Source organism: Aspergillus nomiae (assembly GCF_001204775.2).
Source record: "Aspergillus nomiae NRRL 13137 chromosome Unknown contig00017, whole genome shotgun sequence".
Classification (NCBI taxonomy): Eukaryota; Fungi; Ascomycota; class Eurotiomycetes; order Eurotiales; family Aspergillaceae; genus Aspergillus; species Aspergillus nomiae.
The window spans coordinates 108,686-129,916 of NW_015378072.1; the positions used below are offsets into that span (position 1 = coordinate 108,686).

Genomic DNA, 21,231 nt, shown 5'->3' on the forward strand with positions numbered 1-21,231 from the left:
ATATCTCCGCCATGGATGCTCGCTGCTATCCCACATTGTGATGATGTTGTGAACTAACTGTTCATTTTGAGCTAGCAATCATGACGACTTCCATGCAGCATCCCGAAACCGTGCAGCCTATAGTTCACCCCGATGGAGGAGGGACAAGCCCTTCCAGCGACAGTCATCTTCAAATGAATCGCACGGTCAACCCTCATATGTCTGTTGAGGATTATAGCCGCGTTATGCTGGAGTACACACACAACCGGATGGCATCCTTCGCCGATATGGACGCCGACAACGGTTCCCCCGTCAGTCGCAGCAGCAGAAGCAGCGCAGGTAGCGGCGAGAGCGACGACCCGGCGGGCAATATGCTTCGTCGAGGCCCTGCACCCACCTCTGCAGGTGTCTCCCACCATGACTTCGGCGAGCGAGGTGGACGTAAAGCCACCAGAGATGATGAGAAAAAACGATCCATCTAAATGGACCACTCCCCGAGGTGCAAGAGGGGGGGTGTCTGAACGTGACACTGGTGTCTCGTTACCTTGACAAAAAGGCACTGCGTGTCTTGCCGACGAGTTGACGATATGATATACAAGATTTTGGCGATTTGGGGGAGACACTTCGGTGTCTCCCGGCGTTTGATTGTAGCGAAAGCATTTCTGCTTCAAGCGATATATACAGAGCTATGACGTGCTCAAACCGAGTTTGGTGCCTGTCCTTCCTTTATGTTCGGCCCAATTGGATATGCGTACTCCTTTTGGAGCTTACCCTCATCAACTGATAGATATTTGCAACGACATCAATTGGTTCCGCAGTCGGCATGGACAGATTCCCGTCCAGTGCTATTCGCCTGATGCACTGGCACAAATGCCCACTGAGGACCCGTCTTTGTTTTGGTTTTTTGACTTCAACGTCGTTCGCTTTTCAATGCTCGTCATTGTTTGTGGCCTAGAATTCTGCCAGTTTTGCTTGTCTTCTTGGCTATACCTGTTCATTGTGTCAGGCTACAGACAGCTAGGAATCAACATATTCCCGTCTTTCCTTCTCACACCCACATAATCCTCTTCATCCAGCAGCTTCAGCGGGTTCATGTCCTGTACATTATGGTTTCAAAAGTTCCTGTACACTACTTGGTTTGGGAATTAAGTGACGGCAGGCTTTCCGTTCAACATACTCCGGTCTATCTATCTACTATCAGCTGTAGTAGTGGTAATACAGTCTGTAGTAGTCCTTCCACAGCATCCCCTTCTACCTTTTTATTCTGCTCATCGGAACGGTTAATTGAGATTCATTTTATGCAGGCACAAGGTAGAATACTCACATATGTGCTTAATTCCTCGGAAATTATATACTCATCACCCCTTGCATAATCCTACTCCCCGTCTGAAACTGAATCTTGGCCACAACGCGAATTCCTTGACGTCTACTGCCAACGGTACACGAGCATCAAGCAATACTTAAGGGCCATTGCATCTTCAACTGAAATGCTTTACGGCGCAGGTTATCATCCGAATAGAAATATCCCAACCACTATGTTGACAAGCCTAGCATTCCTTGTCAGTCTTAATTTGACATGCTATTACATTCCATGCAGGTCTAGGCTACCTAATTTGCCTATAGACAACCCGACACGCGGATACCAAACGTGTCGCGCCTATTATCCCTTGCTCCTAGCCTCAAAACGTAGGGGATATCTTGGCTGCGAATCTCAACTTGTCACATATAAACACAGGGATGAGCTTCCCCTTGCCCTCGTTGTTTACCATACTTGATCACTTACACGTCTACTCCTCTTTACGAACCAGGCCCTCCCATGCAGCATCTCTCGATCCTCCTCGACCACAAAGCTAAAGGCAACGACAAGCGCCCACTCGATCACAATGAATCCCAAAAGCATATTGCTTCTTTTAACCACAGTAACCCTCGCAACTGCTGTCCCTTTCTCCCAGCAGCAGACCCCAGTCTCAACCCCGACTAAACAATCCGCACACCCAGCGCTGAGCGCCGCCTCTGCCTCTGCCTCACCAGAAGCACACATCGGCATCTGTCCAGACGCTCACCGGTCCAAACAATGCTGTCAAAGCATCGACGGAGTCGGAGATAACATCACCAAATCATTGGGCCAGGCTATTCCATGGTTTAACGGGGTTAAGTTGTCAAGTATCTTGTCGCTTGATTGTATGTATTTCTCTTTTTTTCTTTATGTGACCTCCCTTCATCTTCTTTTTATAGCTTGCCGCGCAGCTGCTGATATGAGGCAATGGCAGGTCAAGCAATGGCCGATACAGATCCGAACGAAAAATGTATAAAGGATGTCATGTGTTGTAAAGGATCGCCAAATGAGAAGGTATGGCTTTTGTATTTTTCTTTTCCTTTTGTTTCGAAGAAAAAGAGCAAATGCTGACACAGATGAACAGGGAGATAGCCTAGCCAAAGAATGTGAACCGTACGAGAAAGCAATGCAGGATATGCAGGAAGCTCTGGAGAAGAATAAGCAGCGGCCTCTTGAGAAGGCGATGAGTTGGGCGGCTATGACTAGTTCGATGCTGGCGGCTTCTTCGTCATCTGCGGCGGCGGCTTCTTCGTCTCCTAGGTTGGCTTCAAGCAGTGTGCATGCTGTGCCCACGGGTCACTAGTGAATGTTCTTGGGGCTTATAGGGGTGGGGGTAGTTCAGGGCTTGATTTACGTGAGGTGGATTTCAACTTTCATCTCAATTCTAGTAAATCTGGTGTTACTAGGTGGGTTGGTGTTGTTTGTATATTGCAGATTAGATTCTTTTTCTCATGAACTATTATCGTGCTAGCTTATTGTACATTCAAAATTACCTCCATCCACGACCAGATGGGTAGCCATGCTGATTCCAGCCTCTCCCGGAGTGAGGCGGAGGGAAATGATAGGACCCGGGTGGCATTTGCTGTCCCTGTGGTACATGTACTGGGGGGAACTGCTGAGGAAACTGTCCACCTTGTGGTTGGAATGCCGGCGGAAAGTTCGAAGGGCCGTAGTTTGGCAAAGGTGGAGGTGGTGGTGGCCATGGACCTGATAATTGGGTGGAGGCGGGGGTGCTCCTGGCATTCCTTGGGGGAATACTGGTGGGCCTTGTTGAAAATGCATCGGCGGCGGTTGCGGAGGAAAGCTTGGGGGCGCAGCACTGTTAAATTGATTGTGGTGTTGCGTGGGCATGGGCCGCGGTGGTGATGGTGGTCGAGGAGAATATGATTTCTCTCGTGAACGCGAGCGCCGGGGACCACTTCGTGATCGAGATACAGAGCGTGAACGAGAATCATACCGGCCAAACCTGCGAGGTGGAGTACGACTCCGTGACCTCGATCTGCTCCGTCCGCTGTCGTCGCTATAGCTATCACTGTATCGCCTTCTCTTGCGAGGGCTTGCGCTGCGACTTCGAGAGCTGGATTTCGCATTCCTCTTCTTCATTTGCTGGCAAAACCCTCGAGACCACCCGTAGTACGTGTCACCGCTGAGAATGTCGCCTGTAATCTTGTCACGTATGACTGTCTGGCCCAGCTCATCAATATCAACTACTTCATCTTCCTCGGGCTCTGGTTTCTCGATTCCGTATATTTGATCAACGTCTTTCAGAAACGCTTTCAAAGCGATCACCAACTTTTCATCCGCTGGTCCAGCCAGGAATTGCAGTGGTTTGATCGAATCAGGACGAAGTGGAACAGTCGAGTTAGGGATGATGTGAGGGACAAGGTTGCCTGCGGGAAGATCATAGTAAGGAGTAGACTGGTCCCCATGGGTAGATGGCATGATGAATGGTGCATCCTTGCTCGGAAGCCGGTGGGCGGCGTCTGTGTTGCTCTCTTCGACGTCAATAGAGGTCTTGACAGGGCCCGACAACGCTGAGTTCTTGACCACCTCCCGCAACTTGTTAACATAGTCGCTGCCGTAGTAGCCATGCTGCACCCATATATCCAACAGGGTGTCTAGTCGTCCGTGGTGCTTGGGGTGCTTCTCTCGGTCGTAGGAAGCAGCATAGCCCAGTAACTCCACAATGTACGGCTGCAATGAACCAGTCAAGGTGGAAAAGGCGGCAGTCGAGTCCAGATGATACTTGGTATGATGAAACAGGTCATTCAGCAGGTAGAGTATGTGTAGCCTTTTCCTCTTCGCAGAAATGGGCCGGGTTTGTTGTGGCTTGGCTTGCGGTTGCTGCGCGTCTTCACTGAACGAACCAGAGAGCGCAACCAGGTATTTGGCCCAAACATTCACCCGATTTGACGAGGAGACAACGTACTCGAGAAGCCAATCTTTGCAGGTCTAACGGCCGCGCCGAGTCACAGATTTAGTATTGCAGTGTATATCGGTGCTAAGGACTCGCAATCAAACCTGGATGTTTGCTGGGGAGCAATGCGATAGCGCCCTGTCCAGTGAGGTATGGAACGTTGTAATCTCGTCGCGCGGGACAGACGTGGGGTCTGGGCGTAAAAGTCCCGCGGAGAATGAGGCCTTCGCAATGGCAAGTTGATGAGAGGCCATTGCAGGCAGTAGGATCTCTTTTGAGGGTGTTGTTGGGTTCTTGATGTCAAGTTGGCTAACGGAGTTGATTGCGGTTTGGGTTCCGCTTATCGCACGTGATCACTTCTATTTCCGTCCTATTCCCTTTCCATCTCCAGCACATTAACGATACGAACAGCATAAGGCATCACAGAGGCTACATATGTAGTTCCTGCGTCTACTTCTTCTCGAGATGCCTTAGACTTATGGGAGGCACACTTCTTGAGATGAATCACCCTTCAGTAGGCCGCAGTGCAGATTTGATATTGTTGCATTGCGGTTACCTCTCGCGCAGGTCTACAACAATAGCTTGACATGGTCCAGTAGAAGAGGTTTCCGCTTTAATCTGCGCGTTCAAGAGAAGACTTCAGTATATCTTAGTGAGAAGGCCAAACACTCGGCAGCCTATACGAAGTCCACCTGTACGCAGCTGCGGAATGTACTGAGCTGCAGGGGCTCAATCTTTCAGCAAAGTGCCCAAAGTAACGTACATAGGGAGATCTGTGTGAGTATTGCGCTTACGACCATACATCAGTAGGGTGAAACAATACAACTACAAATAATGCCAATTATGAAAATGATCCGAGTGAGGATGGTCGAATTACAACTCCTTCAGAATCATATACCCTACATGGTCATGGAAGCGGATACTCCTTGCAACCCTTAGCTTCGCCATGTGGCTCCCTCCTTAAGCGAGTATCTATATAATTAAGTATGGCGGCTCAGAAAGAAATACCAAAAGAAAATGTGAACAGAGGACTGTCAGCTATTGTTTGATCCATACTCCATAGCGGGTCCAATAATGTGGCATTAATTTCTGCGAAACTCGCAAGGCTACGTTTAAGTGTGGCCCCCAGCAAACCATCGTTGGCACTGTCTCGCTTGAACTGGACAGAGGAGTCTCCGGCTGTTATACCTATATGACCATGCTGGGTGACATCAGCCTATTCAGGTCCCCAATTCTACTCCCGCTAAAATCCTGTGCTAATATTTCTTACGTACAGAGATATGAACTGATTGAAGATAGCCCTAGGCCGAAACGGGTGAAATTCGAGTATAGCCCTACAGCTATAACCCCTTTTCCCCTTGGAGGCTCCAACAGCTGGCTTCGACTCTAATCTAAAATGAGCGGATATATTGGGGTTCGTGGGTCGATGAACATGGCTGTGCAAAAGATTTCAGCTAAAAGGACCCTGATAAGTGATGGGACAGGAGATACTCGTCGCACAGTCTAATGGCCCTATTGAACTAGTAACGTCTCACTAATAACGGCAAAAGCTTGGCACTTAATCACTCCGCTGGACCCTGGCCATTGGGATCGCCCTCTTTGTATAGGCGCGAATCCTACAATGCATGTCTCGCATGCACATTTCTTGGCACACTCCTACCCATCCTGCTTTAATTATAAAGAAATTCCTTCTTTTCAGCGAAAACAAATATCAATTTGGCTGCTCAAACAGGCACGCGTTCACATATTACTCGTTGTACCTCCAACTCAATGAATGCTACGAACTACTACTGCGTAGGGAGTTCGAAATGAGGTCGATCTCATCGGAGATTTCTCTCAAACAAAGGCAAGAACGCACTGGGATCGACAGGAACACTACTATTTTGGCTACTTTAGCGTTGCCGCTTAGTCTCTGAACCATGTATGTATGTACGTAGTATGAACGGCCGAAGCGTCCGTTGTCATGAATCAAAAACATGCCAAGGACAAGTCCACCACGCTATCGGAGAGAACCACTGAAGAGTCATAACACCCTGTGAACTACGGATAGGGGATTTGGGAGCAGAGCTGCATGACAGGGGAAGACTTCAGTTCTGGGAAACTAGACGACGCTTGGCTCCTCTTATAGCTACGGACGCCTCTCGGACATCATGTCTAACACGCAAAGATTCATCTTCACAGCTGGTCCCAGCTATACTGATGGTCTTTCTGTTTGCTTGAGCGTTGTAGCCATAACCGCCTCTGTGACGCTGATTTCAGGCCCCCAGGATGGCCAACTTTGTTCGTTTTTGGCTCTCTTTCAGCCTCTTGATCACTCTATCGCTTCAGCAAAACACACCCCTCGTGTTCCGCGATGCCAAATCACCTGAACTAGCTGGGAAACAGCTCCTAGTGAGAGGTACACGATATCACAATGAGTCGCACCATTCTCATCTTGAACCTCAAAGGAAGGATTCCTTCTATTGGACTGGTATGTGTACTTGTTCAATGACCAAAATTTAAATAACTCGGGGGTCTCTCAACTTCTAACTTCCAACAATAGCTTCTCAAGATGGACAGCCGACTTTCGCCGAGTTTGCCGTTGAAACCGACGATGACACAAGCGTGGTGTCAATGGAGCGATTCAGGTATTTGCTGAAGTCAGTCCGTTGTACCAATACTAGTTTGGCCGTCAATTTCAAAAGCCAGAAGTCGTTCGACTACATCAAGCATTCATGGAAATGGGTTAATGCGATTGAACAAAACACTCTTATTGTGGTCGCCGGCACTGGTCAGTGTGGATGGAATACGCATAGAGTGCCATTCGCTGCTTCGAAAATTGAGTTTGACGACCACACCAAGACTGCGAAGTTGCAGGCTCGACGATCAGAATGGAAAGATGTTTTCCACTCCTTTGAGCTTTCTGTGGGTAGAGTGGCTAAAGAAGAAGCGCGCGATACATGTGTCGCGCCGCAGCACACAAAAAGAAAAGAGCACGAGAAAACCTTGACTATGAGTTTTGATCATCCGTGGAATCTTCCTCAGAAGGACTTCTCTACCCCCGAAGATCCCTTCTCTTTAACACTGTCGTGCGATCAGTGTGGCACAAAAGGAAGCTTCGAACTCGGTTTCTACCTCAGGACCAAGAAACATATACCCAAGGCCGCAACGTTCACGCTTACACCCCACGGCGTGTCTGCAAGACTGGGGCCCAAGTTAACATTAAGTGGAGACTTCATCGAAGAGTACTCTCAACAGTTCGACCTTGCGAAGATACCAATTTACGGGTATTCAATCCCTGGCATCTTAGATCTAGGCCCGCAAATTATCTTTAGCCTTGGTTTCAGCGTGGGTCCGGTGTCTGGCTCTGCTTCTGTTTCCTCGGGAATAGACATCAGCCTTCTGGACTCTGCAGAGCTCAAGATTGACCTTCTCTCACCTCATGTAGTGCACTCAGGGTGGACTCCCCAGGTTCGTGCAGAACCGGTACAGGTAGATGCTCGAATCGAAGCCGGCGTTAATATTCATGCCAAAGCTGCAATCCAATTGGCTGCAGAGGCTCTTGGTATGTATAACTGATATCATTCATAAAGATAGATACTCACCTGGATAGGCCATGGATTTGCAGCAGGAGTCAACTTGAAGCCTGTCCTCGGGGCCACGTTAGCTCTCTCCGAGTGTGAGTCATCTCCAGGCTTAATTATCTTTATTTTTGACTGATGGATATAGCAACCGCTGGGGTCTGCGAGGATGATGAGAAACATCATGTTTTCGGGGTCAGTGTGGCTCCCTCGGCTGGAGTTAGTCTCAACGCGGAGATAACGAGAGCCAGTGACAAGGGGAACCCTTTGGCAAAGCTCACAATTGCTGTAAGTTGTATACATGTACGAGGCATTGATAAGACTGCTAACAACTAGGAGGATCTCAATGAGGCCTTACCAGAGACGTGTATTGGCTTCGGTCCAGTTGTTGCAAATAGCAGCCTACCAGCCAAACGAGATTCAAGCAGAATGGCAAGCAGCCAGTCCGATGCTGATTCTTTATCTACTGCCTCTTCCTCTGATGCTCATCACAGACATCACAGGAGACATCATCATCATCACGGTAGAAGGCATTAGATGCTAGCTTCGCATTGTGCCAGTTGTACCCGTGGAGGCCAGATTCTTCTAAGTTCATGTTCCTTTCTTTTCACCTGTTCTTATATTTCGACTCTCGCTTTTAATCATAATTTCTTTTCGTATACATATACATATACCTTTCTTTTCTTTTCTTTTTGGGGGGAGGGATTAGAATCACCACAAAGATCAAAAAGAACCTCCTTTCATGCCACCGTGCCTATTGCGGAATGGTACTAATTGTGACATCAGCTGCCGTTGATCGTCTCAGGCAATAAGGCCCTTAACCTTCTCTGTTTGGGGAAGTGGAGAGTCCTCAGGCTGCCAGGTGCAGTGGCACTGGAGCTTAATTCAGTAGTGGTCTGATCGAATCTCGTGCAGCCGTGAGTGGAGCATCATTTCTCCAGATCACAACAGCTCCCGGTATTATAGACATCATTCTGAGCAAGCAATATAATAGTGTCTGCTTTCTTGGTCCCTGGTTCGGACCTATAATTTCTCCCGTCCACAGCGTTCTTAAGTAATGTAACTCTAGTACCTATTGAACCTTCCATGACGGGATTATATATATATAGTTTCACGAAAAATGTATACTCAAAAATAGTAAGCCTTCAAGATGAGTTCTCCTGAAGGAGGCAATTAGGGTAGTGGTCAAAGTGGTGCCCTACTTTGCATGAGAAGCTTGTGAACTAAGTGGGTGGAGCGGTACATTACTGTGCCCTACATTTCCCCAGGCCTTCGAGGTCCACGATGTAAAGTACTAGTGCCTGTTTTTCTGGCTAGATAATAAGAAAGTGATGAAAGACATATATGCGCAAGCTTGTTGACGGAATATTACAAGCATTATACTAGCGATGCAACGTACTGTGCACCTAGAGAATCAACTACTGAACTAGGAAGTTTTTCTCCTAAGGTTGCCCAGATTGATTACCGCACGTGGAGAGTAAGATGCCTTAGGGCTGCTTAGCATTCGGAATAGATCCACTAGCTTAAGTTTGTACTTAGGTCTCGAATCGAGCGGTTCGTTATCGGGTATCGTTGGTAAGCTCGGGGGTTAAAAGAAGTTACCCTTAGTGCTTTCCAGCATTGTTGGGGTCAAGGAGGACCCTTTGGAAGAGTTGAACAATCTGAACCATTAATCAGCTGGCTAACGAGTCATCCGATGTGTATAGCACGTCAGAACGAGGGCTTGAACTAGCTTCTCAGAATAGGGGTATGTTGGGCAGGAGATACTAGGCTTAGCTTGATTAGAGCTTGGGAAACAATTTTGAGATTGGTTTGGCTTTAGGGTTGACTCATTTTTGTGGAGTCATCAGGCAGACAAAAGGCCTTCGGCGTCCGTACACCTGCGGCCTTCGGATGGGCAACTGCCGCCATCAGAGCACTTGATGATGAAACGATCCGATGTCAGGTTGAACCGTTCAATATTGTTTTAACTCGATTAGGCGCTGCAAGTATGGAATGATGATACGGAAACGCAACTACCGCGATCAGCGCCCGTGTTCTTGGACTCCATCGCCCCGCAGTTGGATCGTCTCTCTTCGGCCGGAAGTCGCGACCATTTTGCCCCTCGATGGCGTGAGTCTGCACACCACGGAGTTTACTCACCGTTAGTTGACGTAGGTTGTCCAGCCCGGCTCGTTGAAGTACTCCTGTCTTATTTGGTGTGGGGTATGTATCAACACTTTGCGTGCCGTAGTTCTTTCCATAGCACATGTACGTACATACTTAGTACAAATATGAAGTTGTTGAACTACTTCAGTTAATACTCGGTATTTACTGTAAGTTGGCTCTCGGGTTGCTCTTCCGACCCCCGAGGTCATGGGGAACGATAGGGTGGTATGGTATTGTCCGTACCGTTGCCGCGATCTGTTTCTTTCTTTACCCACCTCATGGCATCATTTCTCGAGGACTAACGACGCAGCCAAAGACCCCGCAGAAGGAATTCAGTCCCCACTGGGTCGCAACAAATCGGCCCACTCGGCTCAGGTGCTCGTCTCTACACAGTATAGCTGCTACCTTGCTCAACCTACAGGTCGTTGGTACATCGATCATTATATCACTCACCCTATTATATAAGTAGTGGAAGAACCCCTGGTCCTCTCTGGTCCTAATTCCAGTTACATTTTAAACACTTGTGACCACTACCATCGAACATATCGGCGCTTGCCACTAGATCTAGAACGTCACAACTTTGTTACATTATAACATACTACTACTAGTATACTAGCACACTACACTACAAGATGGCTATCGCTGTTCGGTTCGTCCGCCCAACTATCCGCCATTTCTCTGTCCGTCGCCCACAACCAGACACTCGCACCTCTCGATTTGTCACCACTTCGTGTCTCTTCTCCGCGGTGGTGCTGCCATTTATTCCTCCAGCCCTTGAGAGTTCTCGCGCTAAGAATACGGACGGTCCCAATTGCAATAAGTATGTTGTTGACTGGTCCATACTACTCTGGTACACAGGGATTCGGTTGCTGATTGGCTGACCTCTTCTCCAGGCCGCACCCGCCGCTCTGTTTTCATGCCCGTTAAGATGTCTCGGTTACCATGCCCGAAGGAGGAATCTGTCACGGTACCTGACATGTATCGGGGCATTTCCCGTACTTCCGCCAATCTTTGATGCTACGGCCTTTATTTTCCTTGATTTCGATATCACCATCCCTGGTGGACTTGCAAATGGTGGGCGTACGGACGTTGATACTTATTACACATACCACAACCTGGATTCCGTGGTGTGAAGCGCATAATTGTCGGACGGAGTTTGCTGGCGTCGTGCTCTTTTTATCTATATTACGCATTTCTAATTTTGTTCTCTTGGCGAGTCTGCATGATTGCGAGCATCGGGGTCCTGCATACTGTCTCGACCAGAGAAAAGATTCTTACACGCATGTTCACCGCAGCGATCATGCAAACTCGAGCGCAAACGAATAGCCCATGCTTCCCTCTGGTAGGGCAGTTGGGTGACAGTGTTGCTGCAGTGCAGAAATGAACCATGACAGATTTGTGTACCTTACACAAGGTGCAATATTGTCGAGTCTAATTCACTGGATGAATACTCAAATGAAAACAACATTTTTGATTCCCTAACACAGCCTGTAAAATATATACCACGAATCCCCGCAAACTTCGCGAGATTTAAGAAGTCGGCTAGCTCGCAAAGCATATAATCGCATGATATCATACAAAGTCATAGCACACTCAGCACACTCTCGACATGTGCATATGACGTTTTGCCATCTCTATTGTTTGAGGGAAGATGAACTCCTCCGCATGCCCTCACGCGTAAGAGTTAACGCGCTCAGCTGAATCGATTACCTCGAGGAGGTCGGAACGGTTGAGCAGCCTCGTATTTTCCTTTCTCTAGCACTCGGTCTGCTTCGGATTCGGGTTCGTGACGGGTTGGAGCGGGATCATGACTGGCCTCCGCGCTTGGTGACGCTACATCGTCCGCTGCGCTCTGGAACTGCGCCATGTTGGCCCGTTTCAAGCTAGGGGATTCGGACGGGGTCGAGACTCTCTCGTTGAGAGTCGACTGGCGTCGGTAATCGGCTTCCATCTGTGCGAGCTTCGATTTGCGCTTGTTCTCTGCTTCATATCGGGCGGCTCGGTCCGCATTGATCGATTTCTTAGCGAAATAATAGGCTCCGCCGCCAGCTGTTTACCGAAGTCAGCCGTGGAGCACTTGAGTGCAATTACTTGTCGTGAGATATGGGGCGCTTGAGAGTCCCTTACCGACGCAGAGAGTACCCCAGCCTACCCTGTTGATGCATGTCGACAGCATGTCAGTAATCTAGGTTCCATGTCGCCCAGGAATATGAAGCTTTGCAGGTTGTCTCCCGCTCACCAGGTAGATCGGATCTATAGATTTCCCAAAACACGGTCAGCAAGGCTTCACGTCTCGTCTGTTTGCAGTCCTCATATACGTACCGTATTCATTTTTTTTTTTCCTTCTTTAAAAAGAATGTGCGGATACCAAGATTGAGCAAAACAATCCTCAATTGAAGGAAAAATGGAGACGGAGTAGAAACTACGTCAACATTCGGCCGAAGGTCGGAACGCCGTTTCGCTCTACCGGTTGCTGTGCCACCGCCAACTTAGCCTCTTCTGCCTCTTTCGCCACACTTTGATGCCTCAGGCCTTAACATCATCGGAGTAAAGTCATCCATCTCATCGGATTACATCTGATTTATATCCTTCAACTTTCCCTTTCTCTACATCCCCTTCAACCCGCTTATCGCTTCCGGATTCCTCAACTCTACACCAGTTTGACGGTACTACTCGTATCTTAGAAAAAACGGAACGTTTAGATTTGCTTGGAGCCCTGCTGAGGCGCTGGTAGCCTCAGAGTATGCACATTCGTTTTGGCATAACATCAACACAATAGACAATAGACATCAGTTTCAGGGGATTCTAACACAATACAACGATATGCCTGTTAAGCGCAAGGCAACCGACAGTACGATTCCCATCCAGGGATCAGGTAGACGACAGGGCTGACCTTCGTTAGGCGGTCGGTCAAGTAGAGCTTCGAAGCGTGCGACCCCGGTGCCTGACATCCAGGATGTCGATAGTAGCGATGAATTTTCCGAATATGATCCAAAGGAAGATAGCCTGAAAGGTATTACAAGTGGGCCTCTTGAAAAGTAACCACCCAAGTGCTGACTTTCTTCAAGAGGTCGTCGACAAGTTCTCCCTCGAATCGTTCAGTAACAAGAAGAGCTCCGCCGTACAGAAGCAAGATCCGAACTTCGGCTACAAAGACTTTTCGTCGCTCCCTCTGAAACCAGATCACGCGAACCGTCCTCTATGGATCGACCCCTTGAAAGGAACCATTACGTTGGAGAGTTTCTCGCCCTTGGCCCCCCAAGCGCAGGATTTCCTGACCACCATCGCCGAACCGCTGTCACGTCCGACCCATCTGCACGAATACCGGTTGACGGGAAACAGTTTGTATGCGGCTGTCTCGGTTGGTCTCCAGCCTCAGGATATCATCAACTTCCTTGACCGGTTGTCGAAGACGCCCCTCCCGGATACAATTAAATCCTTCATCATCGATTTTACGAAGTCATACGGAAAGATCAAGGTCGTGCTGAAACATAATCGCTTCTTCGTGGAAAGTACCGACCCAGCCATGTTACAGATGCTCCTGCAAGATGAAGTCATCGGAGCTCAGAGGGTCCAGGGCGGGTCGGCCGGTATCATTCAGCAGGCTGCTCCAAAAATGGGTGGACTTGTTATCCCTGGCACCAAGGATGCAGCAGGAGTGAAGCAGAGCACGGACCAGCAACAGCCGCCAGAGGAAAACCAAGGAGAGAAGCGGCAGGAGGATGATCTACTTTTGGCCATTCGCGATGAAGATGACGATGAAGAGCAGGCTCAGGTTCACAGCTTTGAAATTCCGAATGAAGCTGTCGAACCTGTTAAGGCTCGCTGCCAGGCAATGGGCTGCCCGGCATTAGAGGAGTATGACTTCCGGAACGACGAAATCAATCCTACATTGGATATCGACTTGAAGCCACAAGCTCGAATCCGAAGTTATCAGGAGAAGAGTCTAAGTAAGATGTTCGGCAACGGACGTGCTAAAAGTGGTATCATCGTCCTTCCTTGTGGTGCCGGAAAGACCCTAGTTGGCATTACGGCTGCTTGCACGATCAAGAAGGGTACGATTATTCTTTGTACCAGCTCCATGTCTGTGGTTCAATGGAGAAACGAGTTCTTACGGTGGTCGAATATTGACCCGGGCGACATCGCCGTTTTCACCTCAGACAACAAGGAAAAGTTTCGCAGATCGACAGGTATCATTGTTTCGACATATTCCATGGTTTCCCAAACAAGGGCCCGGTCTCATGATGCACAGAAAATGATGGACTGGATTCAATCGCGTGAATGGGGTCTAATGATTCTTGATGAGGTGCACGTGGTGCCTGCATCTATGTTCCGTAAAGTTACTTCGGCTATCGCGACCCAAAGCAAGCTCGGATTGACTGCGACCCTCTTGCGTGAAGACGACAAAATCAAGGATTTGAACTTCTTGATTGGCCCGAAGTTGTACGAAGCTAACTGGATGGAACTTGCGGAGCAAGGGCACATTGCCAAAGTCCAATGCGCTGAGGTGTGGTGTCCTATGACTACAGAGTTTTATTCGGAGTACATGAGAGAGAAGTCAAGAAAGGCAGCCTTGCTCTACATCATGAATCCCCGGAAGTTTCAGGCTTGCCAATTTCTCATCGACTACCACGAAAAGCGTGGAGACAAGGTTATCGTGTTCTCTGATAACGTCTATGCTCTTGAGCGTTATGCCCTTAAGTTGAACAAGGCCTACATTTATGGTGGCACTCCTCAAAATGAGCGTATGCGGATTCTGGAGAACTTCCAGCACAACGAGCAAGTCAACACCATATTTCTATCGAAGATCGGAGACACATCCTTGGATTTACCTGAGGCAACCTGTCTGATTCAGATATCATCACATTACGGTTCCCGTCGTCAAGAAGCCCAACGGCTGGGCCGAATTCTGCGAGCTAAGCGTCGTAACGATGAGGGCTTCAATGCATTCTTCTACTCTCTCGTCTCCAAGGATACGGACGAGATGTTCTATTCTTCTAAAAGACAAGCTTTCCTTGTCGACCAAGGCTACGCGTTCAAAGTTATCACCCATCTTCAAGGTATTGAAAATCTGGAGGGGCTCGCTTATGCAACCCCCGGTGAGCGACGCGAGCTTTTACAGGAGGTCATGCTGCAGAATGAAACGTCTGCGGATGTTGAAGCCGTCACCGATGACTTGTTCTCTGAACGTTCTGGTGGACCAAGGGCTAAGAAGGGGGCTGTCAAACGCAGTGCCGCCACTCTCAGCGGCTTGGCAGGAGGAGAGGACATGGCATATATCGAGTACAACAAGAGCCGGAACAAGCAGCTGAAGGACAAAGTGGGACACCACCCGTTGTTCCGCAAGATAGAACGGGAGCGCCAGAAGAGGAAGAAGGAGATGGAAGATTTTGGCATGCATTGATTGAGATGGTGCCACAATTCAGATGGAAATCAGTTTCGTTCATCAGATTGGTACTTTTTCTCCTGGTAAAAGGGTTGCACTGGTCATATATCTGTTTGGAAAAGCAGTTTGCATCAAACCACAAAATATACATAATAAACTTACTATAATATGACAATTCGCTTTCAGATCCATGTATATACATTCTTACAAATTGTACTCAGCTGGACAGTTGGCATCGAACAATACCGGACTCACAAGGTCCACCTCAATGACAGGCCCAACAAGACTACTAGTAGTTTTAACCGCCCGCAGCACTCATGAGCAAATATATACAACACGAGAGCCCTATTCAGAATGGAACAAAAAACAAAATACCCTCGGAGACTACCGAGACGTTTGCTCCTGTCCTCCGCTCTCTGCTTTCTTCAACTCATTCGTATCCCGCGCAACAACCAACAATAGTGATGATTCCCTTGCACGCAGCCTGATTTCTATAGCCGTTAGTCGCCCTAGCTAGAAAATGTCTCAAAGCAGGTAGTATACCGACAAGGTTACAGCGGGACAATGGTGCCGACAGTGGGACTGGGAGTAGGACCCAAAGCGACACTGGAACTGGCAGGGCTAGCACTAGCTTCAGCGCTGACCTTGCCATGGGGTCTGTTGAAGATGTTCAGAATGCCTCCCATCCAGTCCGGGTTGATGGCGGCTGGGGCCGGGGCCGCGAGGGTGCTGGTTGCGAAGATAGCGATGGCGAGGGTGAAGAAGTGCATTGTTGCAGTCAGTATATTGAGGTTGAATGAGTGGATATCGTTAAAAGTTAGGGGAGCGAGTGACTGTAGGATTTTGGTATGAAAATATTGGAAAGAGAGAATGACTGGCTTGGATAGCTTGTTGTCTATTTTCTGGCGGTAGAGCTTGCGTTCTTATATGTTCTATCTTGGTATATTACTGGAAGTATTGAATGGGTTAATCAATACCGAAGTAAGCAAAAGCGCTCGCTCTCTTTTGGGTCTATAAATGGTAATTTAATCACGACAAGTAGATCCTAGTCTTAGTCTATGCATGCTAAGACATGCATCTGCATCTTAGTCTTTCCCAGGTAGAATGCTCTCATCGTACTACGTGCGTCCTCCTTATTTCTCAGGAGAAATAGTAGAAGTGTTAACGAGCTTCTCGATCGAAAGCATATAAACCGGGCCCTTGGACCCATAGATCATCGATAGATGAACCCTCCGATGTTTTAGACAGCCTGCCGACAAGATCCTGCTCCGCCACCATCTCTATCATCTACTTGATACACCCGGCCGTAATAGTTTCTCACGGTCCATTCGTGACGTTTCAGTCGGAATCTCCCGAGGTTATTCAAGATATACACCGGTTCGAGCACCGGCATGCCCCTCTCATCGGGTGGTTTGGGGGTAAACTTCGGTGGAATAATGTAGCTGGGTCGTGATCATCATTCTGGGCCGTTGAAATGGATCAAGGGTCCCACATTCTATCTCAGGGCATGTCCAAGCTTTTTACCCCTGGACCCTGGTCTAGTGTGTTCCTGAATATTTAGCCGAATTAATGTGAGCTCTCCTATTATTGACTCAGCTATGGTTATCGAGCTGGAGACTCCAGGATTTATTTGTCTTGGAAACGGGGCAGTGTACTGGATTCTGTGCACCTTTTCCTGAAGGATTGTATCACTTGTCTATTATGATTCTCTCGATCCAAGAAAATAGCCGCTATGAAGGTGTCATGTTGCGAAGGATTCGTTGGTTGCTTGCGTTATTCTGACAGCTTGAAGCCCACTCTAATGGTGCACCATAAAAAGCCATGTGTAAGCAGCCAGATCGAAACGCGATCCAGATGCGATCCAGACTCCAGGCGAATGAACCCCAGATTCTTCTGTTCAATTAGAGCAGCCAGACCTACAAGTCAAATACGAGAGATTGGTCAACCCTAATTGTATGATTGGCGCGGGGGGGCTCATATGACGTCGCTCGGGCGTCGCGAAGCCCCGAAGCCCGACTTTGATTTGTACTCACTTTAGCGACTGCTCTCCCCGCATATCGAAACTATACGAGATGGAGATAAATAAGCTTGCGATAAAGACATGACTTCCCGGCCATCCACTCTGCCCAGCTTGTATGCATCGGAAAACTGTTCACAGTACATTGGCAAACTGCTGTCGCCAATCCACTGCTATTACACAACGATCGTCGCTATTGCCGAGGAGGCTTCAGCCCATTCGCCCTCGGTGCTTTAGTGCTCAACGCTTTACTAGTTGCTGTACTCCGGCTGTTCAATATTTCCGGCGGATCTCGTTCTCATCACCATCCAGCATAATCACTGTTGAATCTAACTATCGTGCCAACGCTCGAGGAAGTCCAATGGCCACGGCGCGAAAGATTGAGCTGTCCACCTCTAACTCCGGTATCTACTCCACCGGAGTTAGAGAGGATGCTGCTCGAGCTGCTAGCCAAGTCTTGCAGGAGAATCTAGAGAAGCACCACATCTACTTCAACGATTCCGGGTTTCATAGTAAGTTTGATTGGATACCTCGTATTTATCGCTCGAGAAAACAAATCAAATGCTAATATAATAGACCATATCGTCCACCATATTCTAACAATCTTTGCCCTGGGGGCTTCCCCGGACGAGATTAGGGCTGCGTATGAGAGAAATAAGAGCTACCAGCGGCCTGCTTTGCCGGCCAATGACAGTGTGGTTCAGTCCTTGTATGACCAGGCTCGGTTCAAAGAATGCCTGGGGAAACGAAACAATTACCCCAATTTCTTGGAATTTTTCCAACGTGAGATCGAAACAAAAGGAGTTGAAAGCGTGGTTAAACAATACGTTTTCGCCGGGGATGATATCGCGGAAGATATGCTGGTAAGATTGTTTGGAGGTGAGTACATGCATCTCTCAGTCCAGTTGGCAATATTTCGTAAGTATAGAACTGACTTTTGTTGGAATGCTCAAGGTCTCATTCATCCGTTTATCCACTTGGGGTTCGGGATTGAGTTCAACCAGCCTGCCATCGTAGCAGAAGCCCTGGCCCAAGCTGCTACCCATGAGAACTGGACTGGTCCAATGTTCCTCCTACCCGCTGAAAAAGCAGCAGGGGGTATTGGCAAACCCGGAAAGAAAACATTGCTGCAAATTCTAGAAGAAATACGGAGCGACGATAAATTGGCGAATTCCGCACATTGGGAAGATGAGAATAGGATGAGGGACGGCGTCCTCGTACGGGCACCAGATGAAATGATCAAACATGCTGCAGAATTCACCGTGTCTGAGGATCAAATGGAAGAAAAGCTTGTTGAAATAGTCGACACCGTTGGTAAGTGCCCAGGGAACTAGGGTCTGCATGAGTGGGTACTGACTGTAGCGACATTTTAGCCTACTTCACCGCTACTGCTCAACGACCGTCCAAGCAGGTTAAATTTGACTTCTTCTATATACATGGCTTGAATGCGTCGATATTCCTCGCCAAGTTCATCTCGCTGCCGTGGCTAGATGTGCGCTCCAAGCTACGTCTCCTCGAATGGAAAGGACGATTGAACCTATTGCTATATGTATCCCGCAATACACCCGAGCTATACCTCAATGATGTTATCGAGTATCAAGCTTCGAGGACTTGGGCGGATATTTTCGCATATGTCAATGCACACCCAAGAGAGGATGGACACATCAGCAAATTGGCAAGAGCCCTCGCGAACGGAGAGAGAGTCTGCCGTCCTTACGAGGCCCGGGCCAAAGACTTGGGATTGATGATCACCGGCGATATGTGGCTGAAGATCGGGAATATGGGTGAGTTGAAGCTGAAACCTGTGTCTTGCAACGGTGGCTGATGACGGATATAGTTATGGATTCAACTTCCGACGAGCATTCCGTGTGGGTCCGTTCCACCGGATTCGATGGAGCATGGGAGGAATTTGAAGACCGCCCTCGTCTGTGACCGGATGTGGCTCTGTATGCTTGGATGTCCTTTAGTAATGTAGTCGGCTAGGCAATTAATGTATATTCTGATGAGCGAATGTAAATCGATGCAATATGTTGTTCTGGCTGGAATAGTCCTAGTCCGAGAGAACAAGCATTTGCCATGTTTGCAGACATCACGTGGTGATTGTGGATTTCATTTAATGAGAGGTGGGGCGATCAATCCCCAACAGCTTCAATCGATCACCACGCTAACGCTTATTTGAGTCTCATACATCCCCCATCCTCTTTTTCTTTTCCATCTCAAATTTCATCTGGATCGACATCCCCTTGACCAATCTGACCTGTCTCTTGTTCGGATTTGACCTATCCCTTTCCGAGACCCTTCTGGGGAGGAACCAGCCATGGCAGGTGACGACAATTCAAACCGCGACAGAGACCCTTCCGCGCAGAGCTCCCAACTATGGCCCGATGACGACAATCCGTTTGTTGCTTTCCGTCGCTTTGCCGACGAACAGATTTGCTCCATGTTACAGTCAGTAACGGGGCTGCCATCGATGGTCACTGCCCCGCCACCCGACCATTGGTCGATTTTCGCAGACGACAGATACTACAAAGACGCGCATACCCGCCAAAGACAAAGCGGCGACGGTAAAGAAGGAGACCATTATGCGGAGTCGGAAACCGGCGCATCTTCCAAGTCGACTGATAATTCACCATCGCGGTCGTACTGGCCAGGATCAGATGAACATTGGCAGTCCCATCGTACCAGAAGACAGAGTCCACCTCACGATCCTTTCGATATCGACTTCTTTTTCGATTCCTTCTTCGACAAGTTCTGGTTTGACGATCGCGTTTCTTCCCGCTTCTTCCACCCGTACAATAGGCCCCTGTTCTCAGGCATGGTAAATGATGAATCTCCGACCTGGCCTGTCACCTACCTCATGTTCAGTCCTTACTCCCCTCTGCATTTAGAACGTCAGGCACAATATCGGTCTAGTCGCGAACACGGAGTGTTCTCGTCTCTCATGTCTACTCTGAACCTTTCTACTGAACATGATCCTGCAGAGCCCCAGTGGCGGGAGGCTTTTGAGGATCTTTTGCGACTCGAAAACGGAAAGCCGATGCTCGACAGGGACCCTGCAGACGTCAGGAAGAGGGAATCGGGGAAGGACTGGTTGCAGGGGCTGGTCAAACGTGGTAGTCTTGGGGATCGTTTCAAGTATATCTCTGGAACAGAAAGCCGACCCTGGTCGACTATCACGTTCGATAATTCGAAGAACACGGAAGATGACCGCAGTCTGGCCGAAGAGAAAGCTTTGAGCAATAGTGCAAAGGCGGAAATTAGTTGGGATGATGCTGAGCCTGACTCAGTCACAGAGCTAGATATGTACGAACGTTTCCTTGCGGACATTGAAGCTCGTGAGCGGGAGTTCTTCAAGGATACACACGAAAGCCCTCTCTTACGCCTTCTCTTTGAAGACAGATACAGAGCCGCAGATGACAGAGCATCATTAAAGAAAGCAAACCGGGTTGAAGATACCGAAAGCAGCCTAGGCCAGGTGCCTAGCGAAAACCAAAATACTGTCTCAAAGACAGACTCTCAACCAGCCACGGATGCATCTCCTGCGGAGACCGACAAGTCAGTGGCCGAGAAAAGTCCATACGTTATATCCACCAAAACTTCAACAGAGCGTATCCGACTACCTGATGGATCGATTCAGACAAAGACTGTAAAAACTCAGCGGTTTGCAGATGGCCGCGAAGAGAGCAATGAATCTGTCGAGGTGGTCAATCCGTCGCAGGTCAGTCGGGAACCCACTAGTCCAGAGGGAGCCCGGTCTGATGAGAAACCGAGCGGCTGGTTCTGGAAGCGCGAATAAGATCGAGAGATCTTAGCTTTTTGTCGTTTCATTCCTCTGATCATACTTTTTTCTTTTTTTTCACTCTACTCTCCTTTACCTACTCGTTTTTC

General features: G+C 48.5%; 10 protein-coding genes across 10 annotated transcripts; 7 read left to right on the forward strand and 3 right to left on the reverse strand.

The window, feature by feature from the left end:
- Nucleotides 1-80: 80 nt before the first annotated feature.
- On the forward strand, nucleotides 81-461 carry ANOM_002035 (uncharacterized protein; the record flags this gene model as incomplete). The annotated part of the gene is made up of 1 exon (XM_015547292.1): nucleotides 81-461. One exon carries the CDS (start codon nucleotides 81-83, stop codon nucleotides 459-461), a length of 381 nt encoding a protein of 126 aa, XP_015411151.1.
- A 1,401-nt stretch (nucleotides 462-1,862) lies between these two features.
- On the forward strand, nucleotides 1,863-2,618 carry ANOM_002036 (uncharacterized protein; the record flags this gene model as incomplete). The annotated part of the gene is made up of 3 exons (XM_015547293.1): nucleotides 1,863-2,160; nucleotides 2,250-2,329; nucleotides 2,400-2,618. The coding sequence occupies 3 exons, from the start codon at nucleotides 1,863-1,865 to the stop codon at nucleotides 2,616-2,618; spliced, it is 597 nt and encodes a 198-aa protein (XP_015411130.1).
- Nucleotides 2,619-2,782: 164 nt separating this feature from the next.
- ANOM_002037 (RNA polymerase II-binding domain-containing protein) lies at nucleotides 2,783-4,486 on the reverse strand (the record flags this gene model as incomplete). The annotated part of the gene is made up of 2 exons (XM_015547294.1): nucleotides 2,783-4,267; nucleotides 4,337-4,486. 2 exons carry the CDS (start codon nucleotides 4,484-4,486, stop codon nucleotides 2,783-2,785), a joined length of 1,635 nt encoding a protein of 544 aa, XP_015411152.1.
- A 2,014-nt stretch (nucleotides 4,487-6,500) lies between these two features.
- On the forward strand, nucleotides 6,501-8,336 carry ANOM_002038 (uncharacterized protein; the record flags this gene model as incomplete). Its single annotated transcript, XM_015547295.1, has 5 exons — nucleotides 6,501-6,702; nucleotides 6,775-7,776; nucleotides 7,825-7,890; nucleotides 7,941-8,080; nucleotides 8,178-8,336. 5 exons carry the CDS (start codon nucleotides 6,501-6,503, stop codon nucleotides 8,334-8,336), a joined length of 1,569 nt encoding a protein of 522 aa, XP_015411125.1.
- Nucleotides 8,337-10,572: 2,236 nt separating this feature from the next.
- On the forward strand, nucleotides 10,573-10,867 carry ANOM_002039 (uncharacterized protein; the record flags this gene model as incomplete). The annotated part of the gene is made up of 2 exons (XM_015547296.1): nucleotides 10,573-10,760; nucleotides 10,834-10,867. 2 exons carry the CDS (start codon nucleotides 10,573-10,575, stop codon nucleotides 10,865-10,867), a joined length of 222 nt encoding a protein of 73 aa, XP_015411126.1.
- A 575-nt stretch (nucleotides 10,868-11,442) lies between these two features.
- On the reverse strand, nucleotides 11,443-12,281 carry ANOM_002040 (uncharacterized protein). Its single transcript, XM_015547297.1, has 4 exons — nucleotides 12,263-12,281; nucleotides 12,180-12,193; nucleotides 12,068-12,093; nucleotides 11,443-11,989 (listed from the first exon to the last, which is right to left on the reverse strand). Exons 1-4 carry the CDS (start codon nucleotides 12,269-12,271, stop codon nucleotides 11,634-11,636), a joined length of 405 nt encoding a protein of 134 aa, XP_015411170.1. The 5' UTR covers nucleotides 12,272-12,281; the 3' UTR covers nucleotides 11,443-11,633.
- A 482-nt stretch (nucleotides 12,282-12,763) lies between these two features.
- On the forward strand, nucleotides 12,764-15,344 carry ANOM_002041 (TFIIH/NER complex ATPase/helicase subunit SSL2; the record flags this gene model as incomplete). The annotated part of the gene is made up of 3 exons (XM_015547298.1): nucleotides 12,764-12,791; nucleotides 12,843-12,953; nucleotides 13,009-15,344. 3 exons carry the CDS (start codon nucleotides 12,764-12,766, stop codon nucleotides 15,342-15,344), a joined length of 2,475 nt encoding a protein of 824 aa, XP_015411169.1.
- A 533-nt stretch (nucleotides 15,345-15,877) lies between these two features.
- Nucleotides 15,878-16,096, reverse strand: ANOM_002042 (uncharacterized protein; the record flags this gene model as incomplete). Its single annotated transcript, XM_015547299.1, has 1 exon — nucleotides 15,878-16,096. The coding sequence occupies one exon, from the start codon at nucleotides 16,094-16,096 to the stop codon at nucleotides 15,878-15,880; it is 219 nt and encodes a 72-aa protein (XP_015411172.1).
- A 1,608-nt stretch (nucleotides 16,097-17,704) lies between these two features.
- ANOM_002043 (questin oxidase family protein) lies at nucleotides 17,705-19,275 on the forward strand (the record flags this gene model as incomplete). The annotated part of the gene is made up of 5 exons (XM_015547300.1): nucleotides 17,705-17,855; nucleotides 17,920-18,222; nucleotides 18,298-18,657; nucleotides 18,717-19,127; nucleotides 19,181-19,275. 5 exons carry the CDS (start codon nucleotides 17,705-17,707, stop codon nucleotides 19,273-19,275), a joined length of 1,320 nt encoding a protein of 439 aa, XP_015411171.1.
- Nucleotides 19,276-19,660: 385 nt separating this feature from the next.
- ANOM_002044 (uncharacterized protein) lies at nucleotides 19,661-21,139 on the forward strand (the record flags this gene model as incomplete). The annotated part of the gene is made up of 1 exon (XM_015547301.1): nucleotides 19,661-21,139. One exon carries the CDS (start codon nucleotides 19,661-19,663, stop codon nucleotides 21,137-21,139), a length of 1,479 nt encoding a protein of 492 aa, XP_015411174.1.
- Between the last annotated feature and the right edge of the window lie 92 nt (nucleotides 21,140-21,231).